The sequence below is a fragment of the Gopherus flavomarginatus genome, chromosome 22 (assembly GCF_025201925.1).
Source record: "Gopherus flavomarginatus isolate rGopFla2 chromosome 22, rGopFla2.mat.asm, whole genome shotgun sequence".
NCBI lineage: Eukaryota > Metazoa > Chordata > Testudines > Testudinidae > Gopherus > Gopherus flavomarginatus.
This window is the reverse complement of record NC_066638.1, coordinates 11,238,776-11,256,329: the sequence shown is the minus strand read 5'-3', so window position 1 is coordinate 11,256,329 and position 17,554 is coordinate 11,238,776. Positions and strand designations below refer to the sequence as shown.

The 17,554-nt window shown below is 58.1% G+C and overlaps 1 protein-coding gene across 1 annotated transcript; it reads right to left on the bottom strand.

Moving 5' to 3' along the window:
- Positions 1-436: 436 nt before the first annotated feature.
- LOC127038992 (digestive cysteine proteinase 2-like) lies at positions 437-17,074 on the bottom strand. The gene is made up of 11 exons (XM_050932076.1): positions 16,758-17,074; positions 13,958-14,017; positions 11,679-11,771; positions 10,971-11,143; positions 7,018-7,261; positions 5,432-5,627; positions 4,376-4,569; positions 3,289-3,380; positions 2,693-2,854; positions 1,917-2,106; positions 437-814 (listed from the first exon to the last, which is right to left on the bottom strand). The coding sequence occupies exons 1-11, from the start codon at positions 16,807-16,809 to the stop codon at positions 627-629; spliced, it is 1,644 nt and encodes a 547-aa protein (XP_050788033.1). The 5' UTR covers positions 16,810-17,074; the 3' UTR covers positions 437-626.
- Positions 17,075-17,554: the final 480 nt, after the last annotated feature.

The following is a 17,554-nucleotide window of genomic DNA, read 5'->3' as shown; positions in this document are numbered from 1 at the left end:
CACCGCTGCCAGGTCCTGAGGGAGAAGGAGGTTTGCTTTGGGGGTGAAGAGGAATATGATCCACCTGATGGCTTAGGGGAGGGGCCGGGGCAGTGTGCACGGGGTGTCCTGCCCCTGATGGCCATGGTCAGGAGCACGCACAGAGCAGTGTGAAGCCAAACTGTGCACTTTAATTCCTGCACCTGGTTTAAAAGAGAGACAGCACTTCCCCAGGGACTTTATTGCCAGCAGCTGCGTGAGCAACATCCGCTGCATCCCTGTGGGCTTCTTTGGGCTGCTCGTTAGCCAGGCTGCCATCCTTGGGGGCAGTACAGGCAGCCCCCTTTTTCACACCTCTCCCCCTCCCCAAATTGCCATCCCCCCCTTGATTGCTATGGTATGTTCCCACCGTCCTCCCCCTGAGTGCTGCTTTCCTTTTCCCCCAGGGGCTTTGTGCCTTGAGGTTCCGAGGAACTGATTTGCCACCGACGAGGGCCGAGGCAGGGGGACCATATACATTCGGTTCTCCAGTGGGTGTCTCTGCTAGGATGAAATCCACACCGGCCTGCAAAACAACAGCCCTGGCCTGGTAACCCTTGTAGGTGGGGCGAGGATGGCGTGGGTGAGCCCTGTTTTGGCACCGGGGCTCACTCCAGGATGGGGTAGGTGGCATCCGTGGCTACCCCGCAGTTGTTGTCTTTCATGGACATGAGGATGTAGCCGTTGTTACCCCAGTAGGTGGACCAGGAGTTCTTCACCAGCCAGTACAGCTCCCCTTGGAGCACGCCGTAGCCGACAGCCAAGACTGCGTGGTCCAAGTCACCTGTCTGGTTACCTAGAGGGGCCAAAATAAATATGTAACTGACGGCACGGCACTGCTAGCCAGCTCCTTAGTGATAGAACCAGGGCCTCACTTCTCATCCACACGTCTCAGAGCACTTTGCAGCAGTGGATAAGTGTTGTTATCCCCCAGGTAAACTGAGACTCTGGGTTTACATAACTAGCCCAAAATCACCTAGCAAATGAACAGCAGAGCTGGGACTAGAAACCAGGAGTCCTGGCTCCCCGTCCAGTGCCCTGTCTTCTACCCTGCCCTGCCGTTCGTGCTCCTCGTTAGCCGTTTCTGACCGTAGAGTCAACGGCAGGATTCTGAGCAGTGGCTCCAAGCTTCATAGATGCCGTTCTGCAGCCTGGTAAGCAGGCAGCAAATCCGCTGGGTTTCATTCCAGATGCTCCTTTCGGAGACTGAACCTGTAACCCTCCCAGCCATCGGGCCTCCCCCCAGCCCCAAGGGAAACCCCCACATCTTGCTGAACTGGCTGGTTTGTCTGGTCTGAATGTATGTGTGATGGAGTAGGAGCTGTCTGTGTGGGGGATGGGAGAGCGGGGGATGTCTTTAGGTGAGGGACAGGATCTTTAAGCCTGTAACCTGAGCCAGGTAGGAGGGAGGGGGTTAGCACCTTGGCCTGGGAAGCTGGACAACGGCTGGAGGAGGGGCAGTTCAGTTTCGGTTTTGGGCTGGGTGAGGGGAATTCAGGGGATCCTATGCTGGACCCAAGCGGCCTGAACCCCGAGAAGGCCTCGATTGAGGGGTCCTGACTGTGCCTGCAAGCTCTGCTGTAACCTGCATTCCTGTTGTCCAATAAACCTTCTGTTTTACTGGCTGGCTGGGAGTCACTGTGGGTCCCAGGAAGAGGGGTGCAGAACCGGACTCCCGCACACTCCATGACAGTATGCAGCTGGGAAAGGAGACGCGGCTGCCCCCTAGCATCAGATCCCCTGCAACGCATTGGTCAAGCTGCGGGGGCTCCAGATTGCCGGGGGAGTCATCGTGTAGTAGCGTCCCAGCATTGCTGGACCTGGCCATCAGCAGCCAACTGCCCAGGGCCAGCCAAAGCCACCCCAGGAGCCGATCAGCCGGGCCCAGCCGCACTCACCACACTTGGGTTCATAGTAGACGCCGTTGGAGTAGAAGGAGAAGGACCGCGGGGAGGCGTCGATGCTGATGGCCACGGGGCCGTTCTTGTAGATGGCGGCTTTCAGGGCCGTGATGTTACCCGAGGTGACGTTGACGTAGCCTTTCATTTTGCCCACCAGTTCAGACTTGTTGTAGTGGCACAATCCGTTCTGCGACACGGACGAAGGAGATGACAGCCGCTCTCCTCCACCCCTGCACGCGCGAGCCAGGCCGGCGGCCCCGGGAGTGGGGGAGCCATCAGCGTCTCTGGCTGCTGGAGTGTCCAGTCTATGCTTTAATGCCCCTATTTCCTTTCTGTGACCCCAATCAGCACTGTGCCCCAGTGCCTTCCCCCAACACCCCGCATAGGCAGGGGAGTCTCACCCCCATTGCACAGCCAGGGAAACTGAGGCACAGAGTGAGGAAAGTGACTTGCCAGGTCTTCCAAGTCCCAGGCTAATGCTTTACCAGGGCCATACAGCTGTAATTGGGGCCAGCAAGGGCATGTCAGCAGTCCCAGTGGCTGCTTCCCATGTGGATGCTGCACCCTGGTCACTGACTCTCAGCGGGGTCGCTGGAGCGGCCCCATGGGATAGAGCCCAAAAGCCTCTAGAGGTCTCGGCCCTGCTGGAGGCAGAAGCTCCCTCTTCGTGGCAACCTGCTTTTGGCTCACAGCCCTGGAACACACCGGGGAGGTTGAGCGGGACCAGAGCTCCCGTGCCAATGGAGCCGCTCCACGGGCACCTCTGCGCTCACCTGGCCTTTGTACGGCCCATAGGAATCGGTGCTGGCGATGCCGCCGTGCTTCTTGATCCACTCGTATGCGCTCCACTCCTCGCCACCGTCGCAGCCGTAGTTCCCAAAGCCCCAGGAGCAGTCGATCAGGACTTGCTGGGACAGAGGGGTCATCACTCCAGTCTGGGGAGGGAGGAAACCCAGGTCCTCAGGTACAAAGCCACAGCCAGGCGGCTGGCTCAGGAGCGACGAGCCTCAAGGGGGGTGTTCTCAGCTCCACCATCCCCACCTCCAGCTAGTCTTGAGTGACGGCTGGGCCTACGCCAGGGGGTCACCACAATATCCCTGGATCTTCCTAATTCCTCACAAAGACCATTCCCACCCCTCCAGCTGCTGGAGCGTCCCCAATCCCCTCCCCACCCTTGTTCCAGGGCTGTCCAGCGTTCTCGGGGCAGGGCTCTGGTAGCTGCAGAGCGGCTCCTGCACTCCCAAACCAAGCCCTGGTGTGGCCACACCATCCCACTGGGGAGCTGGCGGGGCTGCCCGTGACACATAAGCACGCAGCTCGTGCCCTCAGCAGAGCAGGCAATCTCGTCGGGAGGCGGGTGGGCTCTCACCTTGAGGAACAGGGCCCCCTCCATTGCCCCGGTGGTAGCAAAGCTCCAGCAGGAGCCGCACACGGCCTGGTCCTTCACTGGGGTCACTGCGCCTGGGAAGGGAGGGAGAGAGGGGTCAGGGACTGAGACATATTAGCCAGGTGCCTCCAGGAATCTCAACTACCTGAAAGGGGGTTCCAAAGAGGATGGAGCTCGGCTGTTCTCAGTGGTGGCAGATGACAGAACAAGGAGCAATGGTCTTAAGTTGCAGTGCGGGAGGTCTAGGTTGGATATTAGGAAACACTATTTCACTAGGAGGGTGGTGAAGCACTGGAATGGGTTCCCTAGGAAGGTGGTGGTATCTCCTTCCTTAGAGGTTTTTAAGGTCAGGCTTGACAAAGCCCTGGCTGGGATGATTTAGTTGGGGATTGGTCCTGCGTTGAGCAGGGGGTTGGACTAGATACCTCCTGAGGTCCCTTTCTACCCTGACAGTCTATGAATGGATCACGGGGTCACCCCCAGTCTGTTCAGCTAATGGGGCTGCAGCTTCTGGATGGCAGCACTACTGCAGTAAGACCAGCTTTGGCATCATTCGTTCCTCATTAATCCCTCCCGGAGGCATTCAGTCTGGTGCTAGCCCTGGGCCAGCCTGCTTGTCTCTCCCAGGGCTTGTCCGAACAGCACTGCATGGATCTCTGGGCAACAATGGGATGCCAACCACTCCAGCCTGTAAGGCCGACGCCCTCAGAAGCACCCTGGGTTTTTTTTTCAGAGGCCTCTGATTTTTGGAGTCTCAACTCGCGACCCATCAGGCCAGGCTTCCAGACAGCGCTGTGTGATTCCAGCTCCTATTGACTTCCACAGCAGCGGGGGCGGGGTGCTCCACACCCAAGACGTATAGACCCTCGAGGTCCCACATTGGGCACCCAAACATAGAAGCAACCCACTGCTCAAAAGTTTAGTAGTGTCCACAGCTCCTCGAGAGTTCGAGCCCTATGAGCAGCAGTGGGGTCCCTGTGCCAATGGGGTGGGGAAAGGGAGACAGGAAGAAATGATCCACCTGGATGGGGCTTTCTGCCCAGAAGCAGCCCTGTAAGCACCCACTCACCGTACAACCTCCAGTCCAGGATCTCAGGTAGGATGAGGCCAGTGTACATCTCCGACGGGAACGGCTGCCCGTTATTGGGGGCCCCGCTCTTTAGCCGCCCCCGCAGCACAGCCATCTCCTCCGGGGTGCGGTCGGCCAGGTGGTTCAGCGCCAGCTTGTAGGACAAGTTGGCCCGATTCTTGGAGTGGACGAACCTGAGAGGGGATGGATGCCATGATGAGAGGGGGGGCCGGGCTGCTCTGCCCACCGGGCACAGAGAGCTCCTGCTGCCGCTCTACAGGCCTGGCGAAGGAATCCCTCCCCACTGGGCACACCCACAGCTTCCCCCCCTGCGCAGCAAGCAGATGAATCCTTAGAGCACTGGTGCAGCCAGGCAGCTTCAGGGATGCCCGGTGCACACAGGCTGTGACCCGGGAGGACTCTGTGTGTTGGGGACGGAGGAACCAAGTGATGCCAGCCAGAAAGGAAGTCAACAGACCAGCTCCCGCTTGCAGCGCAGACACACCCCAGGGGGAGCTGAGATTGCAGCTCCTGGCAACAGACCCAAGGGAGCGCTGCTGGAGCCAGAGCAAAGCTAGTTGCAGCGTGGCCGCAGCAGCGCAGGCGGTGACCCGCGCTGGCCTCAAGGCTGCAGCCCCACGAGGACGCTGGGCACGCAGTCGAGCGGCCAGCGCGTCTGTCCACCCTGCTGGACGCTGCTGGATGGCAGCACTACTGCAGTAAGACCAGCTTTGGCATCATTCGTTCCTCATTAATCCCTCCCGGAGGCATTCAGTCTGGTGCTAGCCCTGAGCTAGCCGGAGAGCTTAGCTTGGGGATGTCCCTGCGAGCTGCCGTCACGCCCCCTGCCTGCAGGGGAGACGTTCCCCCAGGCCCTGCGGGGGAGAAGCCTCAGACTCTGTTCTCCAGCCAAGGCGGAGTCACCTCCCAGCTCCCTGAGGGAACCCTCCAGCCTCCCTGACCCGGCAGAGATGCCATTTCCTTCAGCGCATGATGCACCAGCTCTCTCCTCCTCCATGACCCCGGAGCCCCCGCTGCCCCCGGGGAGCCCCGTACCTCATGTTGTGGGTGAAAGTGCGCTGCCTGTGCTCCATCTCCCGCTCGCTGTCGTAGCTCTTCCCGAACGTCTGCCGGTAGTGGTGGAACACCTGGTGGGACCGGTCCTCCTGCTGCCCCACAAAGTCCTGCATGGGGTTGGCCAGGATCCAGCGCTCTGCTCCCAACCCAGGGAGCTCCCCACAGGACTTCGTTCCTAGGGCACAAGCACAGGCAGCCGTCACCCCAAGACTCCCCCCCCACCCAGTCAGGTGCAACCCGTACAAGAGGCTTCAGTGATTGCTCTGATGCCTGCAGGGGCGGGTGGACCAAAGCTCTCCCAGCTGCCCAAGCTGCATGGGGCTTTGCCTCTTTGCATGTCGCTTTTCCCATGGACTGCTCCTCACTCCCTTCGAAAATGCAGCTCAGCAGGGCTGGCTCAGATGAGGCTGCAGGCCCCTACCCCTCACCAATGGGTAGTGCCACGTTCACTGCTCAGGGCCCAGTGGGGAGCAGGCAACTAGAGCTCCACAGTGATAATTAGATCCCCTCCTCACCTCGCCCCAGACTCCCGTCACATCCACATGCTGGTTCGGCCTCTCATGGGCCTAACCAAGTTCCCATTCTCCACCCAGGGGGGTGCAATTTGCCCCGGGCCCCGCAGGGTCCCCGCAAGCCGGGGCCCTGAGAGCCCTGGCCCGGCGGCAGTCCAGGTCTTCTGCAGCATTTAGGCGGCGGGGGGCCCTTCAGTGCTGCCAAAGATGCGGAGTAACTGAAGGGCCCCCACCGCCGAAGACCCGGACCACCACCGGGTGAGTACAAGCACCGCAGCTCCCCCGCTTTGCCCCAGGTACCCTGAATCCTTTGGGCAGCCCTGGCCTCAGGGTTGGATGCAAAGAGAAGACGTTGGCATGGACACTCGGCAGGGGATCTTGGCCCTTCCAGAAGCCACGAGCCATGCTATGCCAGCAGGGCTTCCACAGAACTGGGCTACCTCGCAGAGAGGCCTGGATCAGCTGTGAACCTTATCACCCAACCTGGCTTAGCTGCTGGGACCCCAGCCAGCCACCGGTGGAAACATCTGAAAGCGGGCAGCAGTCCCCAGCCCGATATTGTCTCTGACATTTCTACAGCCCACGTGACTAAGCTGCCTTTGCTCGATGTCTGTCTGGAGCCAGAGATTGGCGAGGGCGGGGGCTGGTTGCCCTGCCCCACCCCTGAGTGCTTCTGTCGAAATAGTTTCACTGCTGCTTCTGGCGCCTCCTGAAACTGACATCAGGCTCTCCCAGGGCAAGAGGACGTAGGGGGCTGCCCACCACTTCCTGGGCTACTTGAGGTCAATTCCCAACTCTGCCACCGATGAACTGGGGCAGGCCACATCCCCTCGCTGTGCCTCAGTTCCTAATCCTCCGCTAGGATCCCTTCCTCCCCCTTTGTCTACGTGCCTGTCAGGGCCGGGCGGGTGTCTGCACATGTCTCGGTGCAGCCCCTAGCGCGAAGGGACCCTGCTCCCATTTGAGCGCTAGCGCAGTACAGAAAAGAGGCTTGGCTCGGGCCGGGATAAATGCTGGCCCAGGGATAGAGACGGCCCCCCAGGCCCTCCTTACTGTTGGTGGGGAGGTTGAAGACAGAGGCCGGGTAGCTGTGGGTGAAGTCGCTGTAGTCAATCTCATACTTGTCATAGTGGGAGCCCAGCACGCTGTTGTAACCCCGCATCTCATAGTGGATAGGGGTCCAGCCGCAGCTGGTGTTGGTCACCCACAGGGTGTAGAGGTTCTTCTTCTTGCCCCAGTTGGACACGTCCTGCCACACGCTGCAGTACTGCCCTTTGAAGTACTCCTCCCGCAGGAACTGGGGAGGCAATGCAGGGGAGCTGCAGTTAGGCCCGGGGCTCTGTCCAGCGCTCTGCTGGTGGCACTGACCCACGCTGCCCACAGCCCCTCTTTGCCGCCCCGAGGCAGCTGGTGCGAGTCCATCCCCGGGCATTGTCTTAGGGGATGCTGCCTGGCGCACAGAGGTTGTGGGGCTAGGCACCAGCTGCAGACCCAGGCTTGTCTCATCTTCTTGCCCCGTCCCTGGAGAGGGTAGTGTAATTAGGCCCTTTGGGGGCAGGGATTGTCTCTTGTTTGGTGTTTGTCCAGCGCCTAGCGCAGCTGGGGCCTAGTCTGTGATTGGAGCTCCTAGGTCAGCTGGTACCATCCTACATAATTAATAATTTCTCTAGGCCACCCAGAGCGCTTCCTGCATCTGCATCCTTCAGTCATGGAGCTAAAAACTCCTCAGCCACCACCAGAAAAGTCCTTCTGGCTTCCAAGATCCCCAGGGCGACCCCTCCCCCATCTTTCCTTCCAACCCAGTCCTCCCTTGTCTACCTCTGGCTATGCCCTCTGCAAGCTGCCTCCTCCCTTCTCATGGGCTCGGCAGCCATCTCCCATGTCCTCTCTGCTGCTGGCTAGCAGCGCCAGTTCTTCAGACTGCGTGTTGATGGGCCTGCCTCTAAGTGAAGCTCTAGTCTTGAGTGATGCAAAGGCCAACATCGGGGAGTACCCTGTCCCCTAGCTCTCCATGTTCCCCTGGCAAATTCAGACCATTTGCAAACCAGATGATTTCTTACTGCCAGCCCTGGGATCTGAGAGTCAAGCTGAGTCCTTTCCTTCTGCAGCGTCAGCCCAATCATAAGGATCCTGCCCCCAATGGATAGCTGGGTGACCCCCTGGGGATTGCGCAGGTGGAACCTGGAATTTAGTTCATAATGCTGTCAATGCACGAGACAGAACAGAATCCGGCTCCTTCTCCTAGAGCTGGGCTGGCTCTGCAGAGCTTGCAGGCCATGAAAGTGGCTTTGGGTCATTCAACGTGGCCTCTGAATATATACAGTGAGCAACTGTGTTATTGGCCCTGGTATTCCTGAAGCACCCAGTGGCTCCAGTCAAGCTTCAGGGCCCCCCTGTGCACATCATAAGGAGACGGGCCGCGCTCGAAAGAACTCCCAGTCTGAATACAGGTACAGAGAAGGGCTACTAGGATGATCCGAGGAATGGGTCATGTCCTATAAAAGGAGACTCAAGGAGCTTGGCTTGTTTAGCCTAACCAAAAGAAGGCTGAGGGGAGATATGATTGCTCTTTATAAATATATCAAAGGGATAAATACCAGGGAGGGAGAGGAATTATTTAAGCTTAGTACCAATCTGGACACAAGAACAAATGGATATAAACTGGCCATCAGGAAGTTTAGACTTGAAATTAGATGAAGGTTTCTAACCATCAGAGGAGTGAATTTCTGGAACAGCCTTCCAAGGGGAGCAGTGGGGGCAAAAGACATATCTGGCTTCAAGACTAAGCTTGATCAGTTTATGGAGGGGATGGGATAGCCTAATTTTGGCAGTTAATTGATCTTTGATTATTACCAGGTAAATATGCCCCATGGTCTGTGATGGGATGTTAGATGGGGTGGGATCTGAGTTACTACAGAGAATTCTTTCCTGTGTGTCTGGCTGGTGAGTCTTGCCCACATGCTCAGGGTTTAGCTGATCGCCATATTTGGGGTCGGGAAGGAATTTTCCTCCGGGGCAGATTGGCAGAGGCCCTGGAGGTTTTTCACCTTCCTCTGCAGCATGGGGCACAGGGTCACTTGCTGGAGGATTCTCTGCACCTTGAGGTCTTCAAACCACAATTTGAGGACTTCAATAACTCAGACAGAGGTTAGGAGTTTGTTACAGGAGTGGGTGGGTGAGATTCTGTGGCCTGCGTTGTGCAGGAGGTCAGACGAGATGATGATAATAATAGTCCCTTCTAACCTTAAAGTCTATGAGTCTATGAGTACAAGCTTGAATCTTTTCATAGCCCCATTCCCCAGAGAGCTGCGTTAGGCGCGTAGCAGTATATCCATGAGTTTTCCCCATACGCCCTGGCCTTTTAAACAGCCACTGCCAAATTATCATCCGGGAGACGCAGATTTCTGTTTTCATTCAGAGTCCAGGACGCATGAAAGCAACTTTGCCCAACTCCCACAATAGGGATCTCTCAGTAGCAGGCAGCTGAGTCACCACACAGGCTCACCCAAGCTGCCACCTCATTGCAGTAAGGACTAGTTGCAACAAATCTCCCAGGGTTGGAAAGGGAGAAGAGATTCTCAGCCAGTACTGGTGCCTCCTTCCCTCTGCAGAGTCTGGCTGGCTAGTCAAACCCCCTGCTCGGATTGGGGCCGTCCATCTCTGACATTGCTAACAACCACACTGGGCGCCTTGACTTCCTGTGCTATTTTTGTGCTGCTTAGACACGGGGCTTCCCCAGAGGGCATGGAACTGGTTCTGCCGGCTCTTATGCTTCCTGGCTCTCAGCAGGGGACAGAGAGAAGTGGGCAGAGTGTAAAACATGCCACCAATCTCTACCTGGAATTTCCCCAGGGATATTCAGCTAGGGTTAGAGCAGTCCCGAGGCTGCTCTAAACTGCTCCAAGTATTAGGAGAGAGAATTGAGGAGCTGTGACGAACTGGGAATATTCTTAATGTTTTCTCTGAATACTGTGTTGGTGCCTCAGTGTCCCCATGGCAGTTCTTAAGTATCTGGCAGAGCAAAGGGCCAGTGCACCTAAATTTCTGACACTCTGTCTCCTAGCAACTGATGGCCTGGTCCCCTTCCTGCAAAGGTGCCAACTGAAGGTGTTGGAGACAAAGAGATCAGGTGACCTCCTGGCCTGGGAAAGGAGCTGAGCAGAGAGGAGGGGCTGGGAGGGGTTGTTAGGCTGGAGCTGGCTGAGGGCAGATCTGGGGGTCTGGCTCACTGCCCCCAGAATGGACCCGGCCGAGGGGTCCGGTTCTCTGTACCTACAAGCTCTGTTTTAGACCCTGTTCCTGTCATCGAATAAACCTCTGTTTTACTGGCTGGCTGAGAGTCACGTCTGACTGCGAAGTGGGGGTGCAGGACCCTGTGGCTTCCCCAGGACCCCGCTGGGGTGGACTCGCTGTGGGAAGCGCATGGAGGGGCAGAGGATGCTGAATGCTCCAAGGAGAGACCCAGGAGGTGAAGCCGTGTGAGCTTCTTGCCCTGAACAAGTCTGCTCCAAGGGAGAGGAGGCTCCCCAGAGTCCTGCCTGGCTTGGTGGGGAGCAGTTCCAGAGCATCGCCCGGGGACTCGGTGACAGGAGCCGTAACAGTGCATCTTCCCGGCTGGGGACCTGGGAAGCTACACAAGGTGTGTGCATGCGCCTTCACCGGCCAGGAGAGAAAACTGAAAGACACAGGGACTCAAGCAAGGAGATAGAGACTTGGCATTTACCGATAAGCTATTGAACATCTGTCTGCGGCTTCCCACATACGTGTAAGGAGGAGGCCTGCAGGCATCGGCAGGCCAACTGTCAGGTCTGTCTACAATGCCACACGGACTGGAGATTGGAATGGGGCTAACGGTTCTCCCAGCTACAGTGAACCCAATCGCTGCTCTGACCCGGCCAAGCTGCTGTCAGTCTGGGTCTGAGTCACGCCGGCTGAGGGTCTGGCCCAGTGCCTGGTGTCCTGCCTCCTCCCCCATCCTGCCCAGCTCCCTGGCGGAAGGGGCTCACCTTGAAGCCACGTGTGTGGGGAAAGACGCTCTGCGGCTTGACGAGCTTCTCTTTCGTGCCATTGAGCCGGAAGCACTTCTCGACGTTCACCTCCGTCTCAGTAGTTTCCGGTGTAATCTTGTAGCTGGTACCGTATGGCTTCACCGATCCCAGCTGGTAAGTTATCACCTGCCCTGCAAGGTAGGAAAGGAAAATAGAGGCAGTCAGTTTCTACACAGGGCTGCTCTTAAGCGTTCTCCACCCTCCTCCCACAGAGCACCGACTGGGGGCGTGGGATCCTGCTTCCCCTCCAGGTTAGGAGATGCCATGCTGCCCTGAGTCACGGGCGGGTTGTTGGGTCTGGGAGAGCCAGGCACGGCATGCAGGCGACAATAGGAAATGTCACTCGAGGACCCTGCACTTCCACTGTATCATCCTCGGTACGTGACATCCACATTGCTGTCCAAATCCACCCAGTCGTCCAAGCAGAGGCAACCCGTGCCTGACTGATAGCAGGACGAAGCCGTCCATCTGCAACAGTTCTCAGCCTCGACTTCTTCGCCAGTGGCCGCAACTCCTGAGTTAACCCAGCCAGCCCCTTGCACGAGCAGGAGATGGTGTCACCCCAGACTTGGCATATGACTCGTTCTGCCCATAGGCACATCCTCCTCTACAGACCCCCAGGAGACTCTCTCTAGTCCTCCTCCCGCAAGTACCCTGGCAGCTTACCGTGGTAGTACTGGATCCGGCTCTTTGCTCCACTCAGGTTGTACCAGGCTTCGAAGGGCTCCTCGATTTCAGCGTACGGCAGGCTGATGACTCCTGCAGCGCACAAGGGACAGGTTAGACAGTGTCTTTTGCTTGGCGTCGGGGGGCAACAAGGCCACAGGCGTAGTTAGCAGAGATTCCCCAGGAGAACGCACACTTCTAATCAGCCCCTTTAGCTGCCACGGGTGACAAGGGGGAGCCTGTCGCACTGATGTACAGCTCGAAAGCACAGGTGTGGCACCTACCTTTGGGGCTCTCCGGATGAGGTGCCTGGAGGGAGCTTAGCGGAAAGTGCTGGGCTCTGGAAGGTGCAGAGCTGTTCTCGCATGTGGTCGAGAATTGCCATAAATCAGTGCAAGCCTCTGACCAGCTGTCCCACTGCCCTAAGCCAGTGGTCCCCAAACTGTCGGGTGCACCCGCCTGGGGGTGCACGGAGGAATGTTCAGGGGGCATGTGGCAGGGCCCAAGCCATCCCCCCTAGGGGGCAGGGAGGGAGCACCAGGCCACCCAGCCCCGCTCTGCCCCAGACCAGTTTCAACGCCAGCCACAACTCCGTGCCACCCCCAGCCCATCTCTTCCCTCTCCACTTCTAGCCCCAGCTCCCCACCTCCCCAGTTCTGCCCCCAACTCCACCTTCAGCCCCTGCTGCTCTGCTGAGGAAGCCTTGGCTGTGCAGTAATGGGGTGGGGGACAGATTCCGTTACTGGGAAGGGAGGGTGCGACAGGAAACATTTGGGCACCACTGCCCTAGGCTATGGTGGGTGGATTTGCCAGCTCACCCAGAGGAAGCTCCGATGCTCCAAATACGTTCGGTATATAGCTACGCTTTGAGCTGGAGGAGAAATCCTCGGGTTAGCTCTGACCTCGGGCGCTGAAACCAGAGCACAGCTGCAGCAGGGGCGAGTGTGCAGCTCTGGGGAGGTGCCTGCTTCAGTTGGGTTTATTTCGGAGAACCTGGGAAGCCCTAGGGGGCTCTGATCTGGGGCTGAGCATTTCCTGACAGCCCTGGAGCCGGCTCTCACCCCCTGGGGTTCAGAGTCAGCCCTGGGCTAAGCTGTCTATGGAGCCGAGCTCATTCCTGCCAGCGATGGATGGCTCCTAGGGGCTCTGTTGGCCACTCAATTTCCTCCACGCCCAGCACAACACAGAATCCTGGACATGGATTACGCAAAGACCAGGCCTTGAACCCAGGCTAAGCGACCATTAGAGAGGCTCCCCCAGTGCTGCCAGCTCACACTCTTGGTTTCTTGGGCTTGTAACTGCTGCGAGAATTTAGCCAGAGCAAGCGCTCTGTGCGAGGCTCGTGCCGGGGCCGGGGATGAGTGGTGCGTGTGTCAAAAGGCCAGGCTCTGTTGTTGGAGGGATAAGCATAGGAAGCCAGACAGTAAAGTGCAGCTTTGTTGCTGAGGAGGGTTTGTGCAGGCAACCTGCGGCCCGCGCAGCCGGCTTGCCAAAAGCCGCGCCATTGTTTCATCCCGGCAGAAAGCTGCAGACTCTCCTCAGAGGCCCGGTCTCAGGACATTCTTCTGCACTGAGTCTAGAACAATCATTATCATTCTTTGGTTTGGCGGTAGCACACCCACAGTGTATTGGGCGCTGGCCCCACAGAGCCAGGAAAACACAGTCCCTGCCCCAGGACTTTCCAGTCTGAGGAGACCAGCCAAACTGGAAGCCTGCAGGAGAGGAACGCGGGCCCAGATCCTCAGACGTAGTTAGGTTCCTGCTGTCCATTGGAAGTTCGGAGTGCAAATATCTCGGAGGACGTGGCCCCCAGCACTCCGGAGTCTGGCTGGGTGCCAAGCTCTGGTTGCTAGGGGAGCTGGGAGTTGATGGAGTTACTGGGTCTAGCTTTCCTTTGGTTATTTTTTTTTTTCTGGGAAGGGCAGATCAGATCCAAGGCCTCAATTAACCTCAGCAGCAATTAGTCCTCCACAGCTTTGCACAACTGCACTGGGCACACCCGTGGCTCTGCTGGGTTGGGCAGAGGCTGAGGTGCTTCTCGGATGCCAGCCAACGTGGGCTCCCAGAGAGCTTTGTGGCGGACAGAGTAGACTGCAGAGGAGGACTCCGGTCCTAAGGCCTATCCCCGGCTTCTGGCTCTGGGGAGCGGCACACTTCAGTCTCTCTCTCTCTCTCGCACACACACACGCACACACGCACACACACACGCACACACACACACACACACAGCAAGCAGGTTGCTGCCCATCCGACCCTGAGTTGTACAGCGAAAATGTTACCTTTGACATGGTAGATATCTCCAAATTCAGGGATTTTGCTTAAAAGTTTGCAGCGTTTTCCTGAAAGAAAAGAAAGACACAGGTACGGAGCTGTCCCTGGCCTGCTAACACCGCCACCATGTTCCCCCTGTTGGAGGGCTCCAGTTACACCTGAGGGCCAGTTTCAGACCTGGGGCAGGTGGGTGCAATGCCATGGACTTAGTGGAGTTGCACCTGTTTACAACAGCTCTTGGCTCTAGAAATGGCTGCCGGGGTTTGCATGGGGCACTTACTCCAGCGAGGGCGGGTAAGATCAAGGTGGCCCTGGGCCATGTCCTGTAGTGGTGAGAGCAACCTGAAATCGAGGCACTGAGATGCAGTGGTGAGGTACATAACTGAGCTGTCTGCGCTGCATGGGTATCAGCACACAGTCTCCCAAAGCCTGGTCCCAGAGTAACACTGGGACATCAGGTTGGGTACCTGGGGGGGATGTTCCCAGAACCCTTCACCTGGCGCTTGCCCCCCGCATGCTCGCCCTCTCCCAGGAACAGGCAACTGCTGCCAGGTCTGCCACCACCTCACGGCAGTTGGGAAACGCTAGCGTCCGCCGGTGGTGTGCAGATCGCATGTCCCGGAGGCAGGCCCTGTCAGTCACACAAGGGGAGACGGGACCGCCGGGGTCAGCCAGACGGCTACCCAGGCTCCTTTGGAAAACCTCCAGCGAAGGCACTTCCACAACCGCCCAAGGCGTCGGTTCCGCTGTCCTTGCACTTCGGAAGCGTTGCCTGAGGTTTTAATCCAAACCTGCTCTGCTGTAGTTTGAACCTGTCGCCTCTTGTCCTGCCCTCTGTGGCAAGAGAGAACAACTTTCCTCCATCTATTTTCATGGCGGCCTTTCAAATATTTGAAGACCGCTCTCAAGTCCCCCCTTTACCCTCCTCTTTTCCAAACTAAACATGCCCCGTTCCTTCAGCCTTTGCTCAGGTGCCTTGTTCCATCCCTTCTGTCAGCTTCCTCGCTTGCCTCTGGATCCTCGCCAGCTTCTCTCCATACTGCTTGGTGGATCAAAAAAGATTTGGCCAAGATTTCCCCAGGGGAGTGCCTGATGCCACGCTCCTACATGCATACTTAGGTACCTACATAAATGGGTTTGGGTCTCAAAAGTGACGAGTGCCCACCAGTTCCCACTGGCCACGCTGGGCTAGGGTGACCAGACAGCAAGTGTGACAAATCGGGACGGGGGTGAGGGGTAATAGGAGCCTATGTAAGAAAAAGCTCCAAAAATCAGGACTGTCCCTATAAAGTCAGGACATCTGGTCACCCTACGCTGGGCGGTGCCAGGTTGCATTAGAGGGGCTGGCAAGGTGTGGTCCCATGGCCTAAGCCGTTGCCCTGTGAGTTGCACAGGTCAGGATTTGATCCTCACAGTTTAAGACGTATCATATGCTTCCCCTCCTTTACCCCATGGGACGTGGGTGTGCAGGGAGGATCTCTGCTCCCCAACAGTTTGGCTGGGGTTTAGTCATCAGCCACAGGCTAAAAAGCCAACACACCCTGTGTTTTAAGGAGCTCATCCTTTCCCTCATGTCAGCATCTTCCTTGGAGGGGGACAGGTCCTTAAATTGGAAGGGTAACCGCAGCCTGTCTGAACACAACGCTCCCCATTTGCAGAGCACGCCATGATGCCCTCTGCTCCCTCCACCCTTTGGTCCCCGAAAGGAGGCTGGGGGGCTGAGAGGAAAGGCAGCTGCACATGGCCCAGAGAAGGTGTCCCATGGCCCTCTGCGCTTCTCTGGGTAAGAGCAGTGCCTAGGAGCTAGCACATCACACAGGACACAGGCCTCTGCTAGAGCATGCAAAGCCTGAAGAAGGAAGCTGCCTTTCCCCCGACGCCCCTCCCTGGTGGTGATGCTGGGCAGGGGGGGAGTAGCAGGTGGCCTATGTACCACTTTTGCCAGTTTCAGGCCAGTTCTGCACAAAGGACTTGGCCGAGGTCGGGGCTGCTGCACACCCTGAGAGAGTCCCAGATCGGACGCCAAGGGAGCGCCGTAGGAGCGCCAGCGTCGCCGCAGCTAATGCCAGGCTGAAGCGCAGTGTCAGGGCAAGCTGCTGCTGGGCTGCAGAGCAGGTGCTGCCCGGAAGAGAGGTGCCGGCTCACGCCCAGAGAGAGCCCGGCCACCCAGGTTTGCCTTTAGCTTCTAAAAGCGAGACTCTTGGATTCCCCCTGGAACATTTCACGGCGGTCCCTGCTCCCATGCCTAACTCAGCCCCCTCTGCCCCTACACAGCTGCCCCCCGCCTGAATGTTCCCGCTACTCCAGCGCCGCTGCACGGGGCATAAGGCTGAGGATTATCCAGGTGGTCGCTTGCAGGAGCCAGTGGCCCCGTGTGAGAACTAACCATCCAGTCCAGCTTGTCTGGCCACATTTCACTGGGCAGAGCCAAGCGTCCCAGCTCCTCTGCCCCATCGAGCTGAGGATCTCCAAGCGCTTCACAGATACTTGTGAGCAGAGCCGCACACCCTGGTGTGGAAGATCAGTATGGTTCTCTCCTGGGGAAACTGAGGTCCAGAAAGGGGAAGTGACTTCCCAGAGGTCACAGAGCAAGCCTCAGTCTCAATCCTGTGCCCTAAGCACACCCCCATCCTCCCTTCCAAGCAGGCAGAGGAGAGGCCCTCAGGTAGCCCTACAGGTTCCCCTGCTTCCATCACCTGTTGCCTTCCATCTGCTCCCACTTGGCAGGGAGCAAACGTTCATCCCTCGGGGCTGCAGCAGCTCCACTCTCCCCAGCTCCGGCTCAGCCGGCTGTGGAGACAGACTCACCTGCGACCAAGCTCCACAGTGCGAAGAGCAGAGCCCACTGGAGTGTCCCCATCCTTGCAGCTCCCTGCTCAACCTGCCCTGGGCTGCAGCTGTCTGAGCAGCAAATCCTAGCACCCCCTTTACACAGTGCAGGCAAGCCCAGGAACTCGGGGAGCCAATGGCCACAGCCAGGCCCTGCCCAGAGGAGGGGAAGGAGCCTGAGCCAGTCTTTGCAAACAGCTCATTTGCTGGTGCCTCCAGTGCTGGGAAGGGTGGATTGGGCAAAAGAGGGAGGAGTGAGGAGGTGAAATGAAAGGGTGAGAGTGGATCCTGGCTCAGGCAGGGGGAAGAGCAGAGGCATGGCTGGGGAGCAGCGAGCAGAGGAAATGAGTGCTCAGTGCTGCAAGGGGCAATGGGTGCAAGGGTGGGAGGGGGAGTCAGAGCAGGGGTGGCAGGGCCCAACCTGGTGGTGGGGCAGCCCTGCTACGGACAGGCCTGGCAATGCTTTTTCAAGATTTAACTTGCTTACTCGGCTTAGCAACCGCGTTGTGACCGTGGGGAGCAGGGCTGCAGGTCAGGCCTGAGGGGCATTGGCAGAGCTGTGTGGGCCCAGGACTGGAATAGCAGGGGGCTGAGGAGCAGAAGCGAGGGACGGGAGGAAGCCAAGGAGGCTGTGTATCAAGTCCAAAATTCCTGGTGTCTCTTGCAGCCCTGTGAAGCCTTTCCTGCCTCTGAGCTGAGCCAGGCGTCGCTTACAGCAGGCTCATTTTGGCATGTGGCCCAGTCGGCTCCAGAGCCAGTCAGCCCGGCCCCTAGAG

What these genes read in the sequence shown, in the direction of transcription:
- LOC127038992 (XM_050932076.1), bottom strand. Translation starts at nt 16,809, where the DNA reads ATGGGGACACTCCAGTGGGCTCTGCTCTTCGCACTGTGGAGCTTGGTC. An exon ending in ACTTTCACCCACAACATGAG is followed by an intron (nt 4,570 to 5,431) that starts GTACGGGGCTCC and finishes ATCCCCTCTCAG; the next exon opens with GTTCGTCCACTCCAAGAATC. An exon ending in ATGGGCCGTACAAAGGCCAG is followed by an intron (nt 2,107 to 2,692) that starts GTGAGCGCAGAG and finishes TCCGTGTCGCAG; the next exon opens with AACGGATTGTGCCACTACAA.